At 44.4% G+C, this 4,878-nt stretch overlaps 1 protein-coding gene across 3 annotated transcripts in view; it reads right to left on the reverse strand.

Annotated features, from left to right (window-relative positions):
* Positions 1 to 132: 132 nt before the first annotated feature.
* The window catches only part of e4f1 (E4F transcription factor 1), a 7,137-nt gene continuing 2,391 nt past the window's right edge, over positions 133 to 4,878 (reverse strand). The window contains exons 7-14 of one of the 3 annotated variants that reach the window (XM_076086052.1): positions 4,761 to 4,878; positions 4,389 to 4,625; positions 3,799 to 3,907; positions 3,380 to 3,597; positions 3,082 to 3,280; positions 2,828 to 2,991; positions 1,961 to 2,023; positions 133 to 1,644 (exon numbers count right to left, since the gene is read on the reverse strand). The exon at positions 4,761 to 4,878 is cut by the window's right edge and continues 73 nt beyond it. In XM_076086052.1, the coding sequence (XP_075942167.1) occupies positions 1,252 to 1,644; positions 1,961 to 2,023; positions 2,828 to 2,991; positions 3,082 to 3,280; positions 3,380 to 3,597; positions 3,799 to 3,907; positions 4,389 to 4,625; positions 4,761 to 4,878 (1,501 nt within the window). In that variant the 3' untranslated portion in view covers positions 133 to 1,251. Of the gene's footprint in view, positions 1,645 to 1,960; positions 2,024 to 2,827; positions 2,992 to 3,081; positions 3,281 to 3,379; positions 3,598 to 3,798; positions 3,911 to 4,388; positions 4,626 to 4,760 lie in introns of all 3 variants that reach the window. The other 2 variants (XM_076086053.1, XM_076086051.1) reach the window with 2 other exon arrangements.

Consider the following 4,878-nt stretch of genomic DNA (forward strand, 5'->3'; position numbering starts at 1 on the left):
AGGAAATGGGCTGATGTTCAGGTGTTTTTCATTAAAGTTAGGGAGACTTTGGGGAAGCACAACTATGAATGAGGCAATCTTCTCACTCAATGAGAAAAACAGGATATCGAACGAAGATAAACGGAAGCAAAGTGTATCACAAAATAGCATTTATTTGATGTAAACTCTGCTTCAGTAAACTGATCACATCTTAATGTCTGGTGTATCCGTCGTGCTTAAATAAGCATTATGATTAAGCACTGTACCACGGGAAGTCTATACTCTCCTTGAATGGCCTTAAACAGGCAGGCACGAACGCACAGTTTGGGAATCGGTCGGTCTTTAAAAAGGGAAACCCAAGACTTCCAAAACTTTACTGTAGAGGTGGAAACTGCGATGGAATGATGCCGTTTTAGGTAGTAAAAAAAAAAGAGTAAGAAGGAATTTCACTTTGACTGCAGCAAAGAACCGAGACCTACAACAAGAGATATACGTTCAGTCTGTACCACCTTAAGGAAAGATGCACGGGGTCAGGCTAGTTTAAAGTTACACTTGGTAATCTGTTTTTGTTATATTGGTTGAAATTATCTTTACATCCCGTCATCAATCAATAAATCAAATGCTCTGACGGAAAAATAAAAGACGCATGATAATAAGCCCATCCAATCGTTTTATTCATTCGGCCTGAATGAACTGATTGGATGGCCTTGCCAGCCTGCCAGCGTGCACTCATTGCATACCAGTCTTCCTCAAACTGCTAGCTTAACAACTGTGGGTGCTAACGACGGCCATGTTCGTCGTTTATGTTCGTAGTGATCATGTTGGGAGGCCTAAAGGGTCAGTGCTGCAGACTTGGTGACTTTCTCCCCAGATTCAGGGACTTTTAAGGCTACATTGGAAAAAGAGTTGGAAATACTGGGCTGGGTTTTAGTTTAGAAAAACTATAATACTAGTTTATCAAGATTACCTATCTTAAAGCTGTATGCACCTAAATATTCTGAAATTAGCAGGAATACTGAATAAATATTCATATAAGTGCTTCATTTTAGTAAATCAATCAACAGAAGATTCATGATAGAAGTAGTCCTCATGCACACTCACTCGTTACGCTCCACACAGACACGTCTATTTGTGGAACTATAAACCTTTTAAACACTTTGGCCTTTGTTTTGTGATCAAATCTCAGACGATGCTCATATAAACTACAGTAATCAGCTACGAAAAGTTCAGTCCGGCAAAAATTCATCAGTCCATAGTCAGCATCCTCTTCCATCATACAATGACAGTCTGAATCTCCACCTCCTCTGGGGAGGTGATGACATATTCCTCTTGCTGCACCATCTGTATTCCCTCCTCCTCCACCTCCACCTCCTCCTCCACCGCTTCCTCTGTCGTAACCATCGTAACTGTTCCGCCCGCCATCTCCACGGTGCCCGCCGTGGCCAGTAGCGTGCCGTCACTGATGGCGGAGGCCAGCGTCAAGGCCACCTGCTCCGTCAGGCTCTCGGGTGTAGCGATGGTGATCGTGTCGCCGCAGTCCGAGATGGATGCGCTCTCCTCGTTCATCGCCATGTTGCGCACGATGATCTGGTGGCTGCCCGTGCCGCCGGCGCCGTGCGACTGGCTGACGATTTGCTGCACCACTTTCATGATCTGGTTTCCCATCTGGCAGGATTCAGTAGAAGAAAAAGGGAGGAGGAGAGTTATAAAAGAATGTAAAATGTGTTATTTCTTTAGTAAGTAGTCGTGTACTAAGCGGGATAATGTACAGTGAGCGGGTCATCATTGCTCACCTGTCGGGGTTCATTTCTCAGTAATGATCGGCTCGCTGCACATTATCCCTTACTCATCAGATCCTTTGGTGCGGCACTTACAAATATGTGTTTATCAACCCAATTTTAGAAACGGTGAGATTCTCCCACACACCGCTACTGCTCATGATTGTCCTTATTTGTGCGAGTGTGTATTTGTGTGTACGGACCTCATTTTGGCTGTCTTGAATGAATGTAACCGCTTCTTCCTGCACCTCCTCCTCCGTTTGAGTCTAGACGTGGATATGAGAGAAGCAGAGCAAATAAACATGACAGAATCTAGCCATAAGAAACATAGCTCTACGTTGTTCAACGCATGCTGTTTAAATAAAAGTTGAACTTGCTGTGCTGAAGACTTGTTATGCATGTCACCTACATAGCCTCTTTCACGATCAATAAACCTTCAACCCCATGGTTTCCTGCAGCCATCAATCCGACCCCTTACCCGGAACATTTATCTTTACAGTCAGAGTTGTTATTTTAAAAGATGTTAAGTGCTTTGTGATATCCATTCATTTCTTTCATTTTTACAGTGGACTAATAATTTGCAAGAACAAGAAGTGCGTGCAAATTCAGTTGCTGCTCTCTACAGTCCCACGGCGGCTCCTAGAGATTTATAGAAGTACGTTAATCCAAAGGTTTAGAAGTAGTGTCGTCTTTCGTAAGCCTTTCCAGCCTTGACCCACAGATGTTGAAATGTCTTCAATAAAAAAAAGCATATTATTTTTTATGCGTCTTTAACTTGTGTTTCTATGATAAAGAGCATAATGGAGAACCATTCATTTCAGATATTCTTAGTCAGAGGTCTCCGCACTTGGCGGAGGAAAGTGTTGAGTGATTGGTTCTAACCAGAAAATCCATCAATTTACACATTGATGTATCAGCATGTATTCTAATATTCATTGGAAATAAAAAACAACACTTGCCGTGACAACACTGATTGCGACAGAGGTGCTTGAACAAGATCCCAATAAAATTCTACGTATGATTTCCCCTTAAATGCACCTTGAAGCTGTGATGTAAGGCCTGCGTCTCACCTTGATGATGTACTCCTGTGTGTCTGCCACCACCGAGGAGAACTCCACCAGGACGGCATGAGGGTCCTCTGAGATCATGGCTGCTGTAGCGAGGCCGTCCACTGACGCCTTCTCCTCCGTTATCACATCCGGATGCTCGCTGGAATCATCCTTCTGGCAACCTCCTGGTCGAAATCACAGTTTGTGTTAATGATGTTCATCTTCATCACTGCTGCAAATGCTCGTTATTCTTTAAGTGTGTCAATGACACAGACCTTTCGCACGCATATGCCGATTGAGAGTCCCGTGCTCAGCAAAGCCGCGCCCACACTTCGGGCACTTGAAAGGCTTCTCCCCGGTGTGATGGCGGATGTGTCGCACCAGAGAACCTTTCTCCCTGAAGCCTCTCAAGCAGAACTGACACACGTACGGTTTATCGTCATCGTGGGTCCGCTGATGCACCTGCAAGGCATTCTAAGCAAGACAAAAGAGATATGTTAGAGATGGCACAAACTAAACTATGAAATATAAGCTTAGACTTATACGACAAAGACTTCTATCTCTAAATATCACCTTAGTCTTATATCCCTTGCTGCATCTGGCACAGCGGTAAGGTCTCTCATCCGAGTGCGCCCTCATGTGCTCTCGTACATGCCCGATGGTTTTGTACAGCTTGCCACACTCGCCACACTTGTACCTCCTCTCACTGAGATGGATTTCCATGTGCTTCTTCAGCAGGTAACCAGTCAGAAACTCCTTATGGCACAGTGTGCACTTAAAGGGCTTGTAACCTGCACAAAGAGAAAGTAAACACAGAGAAGAATTACATATTTATCCACCAACAAAAAGTCCATAAATTCCAAAATAATATTTTTCTGAATTCAGTCAGTGTCCAATCAACTGCTTTCTTTTGATAAAAGTCAATAAAAAAAGATTATAAGAGGGAAGCATAGAGTGATGCTGCGAGTCTTCATTAATAGCTATGGACTTACCCAAGTGGCCTTTGACATGAAAGCGGAAGTAATTCAGTCCCTTGAAGGAACGATTACAGTGTGGACATGTGTACAATTTAAATGTTTGATCAAGTCCATCACCTGCTTCCTGCTGAAGAAACACAGACAATAAGGCATCAGACACATAAACATTTGAGTGCAAATAATGATTGTAACAGGAAAGCAATTCACGCTAAGAGCCAGTTCAAATGTTTCCAGAACTGATCAGTCGATGCTGAAATAAAACTTTCTTCGCAAGCTGCACTGACTACAACAGGAAAGCCCTGCAGCGCATAGTGAAGACAGCTGGAAGGATCATTGGTGCCTCACTCCCCTCACTCCACCTCCCTGCAGGACATATATGACACCCGCCTCACTCGCAAAGTCACCATGATTGTGCGCGACTCCAGCCACCCCTCACACAGTCTCTTCAGCCTCCTGCCCTCTGGGAGAAGATACCGGAGCCTCCGTGTTTTGAGCAGTCAGTTCTAGTACTTTTAGAGTAATGTCAAACTAATATTTAAAAAGGACAAACTGCAGAAAGCAATACAGTAAACGTACTGGTCATTACTAATTACTGTCATCTTTACCTCCGTCTCCATCTCCACAAACTCTTCCTTCACCTGGATCTCAGTGACACTCTCATCAACATCAGGACAGTCAGAAACCTCTTTTTCTATTTCCTCAGTTTCCGCCGAGGTCTCCTCAACCACGGCTTCCTCTGTCCCCAGTGCGAAGCCAGAATTGATGATGGCCTCGCAGACGAGGTTGTCGCTTGCTGCTGCAGCAGCAGCCAGGGCTTCCGCCTGAGACTGCTCTACCACAACCTGGTCAGATTCAGAGCAACAGGAAGACAGAAAAAGGGTCGCATTAGAGTTACAAGCAGAACCATCTCATACTGAAACACTCAACTCCACTTTTCCTTTATCATTACAAAAATGTAGCACCCTTTCTGTACTCACCTGTTGCTCCTGTGTCGTTCCATTCACCTCCATTGTGAAGTGAACCTGATGGAGAACCTCTTGGGAATCGGCCTCTACCACACTGACGACAGCAGTCTGAGCTTCGACCATCTCCTGC

Source organism: Anarhichas minor, unplaced genomic scaffold (genome assembly GCF_050575085.1).
Source record: "Anarhichas minor isolate MPS153535 unplaced genomic scaffold, ASM5057508v1 ptg000007l, whole genome shotgun sequence".
Classification (NCBI taxonomy): domain Eukaryota; kingdom Metazoa; phylum Chordata; class Actinopteri; order Perciformes; family Anarhichadidae; genus Anarhichas; species Anarhichas minor.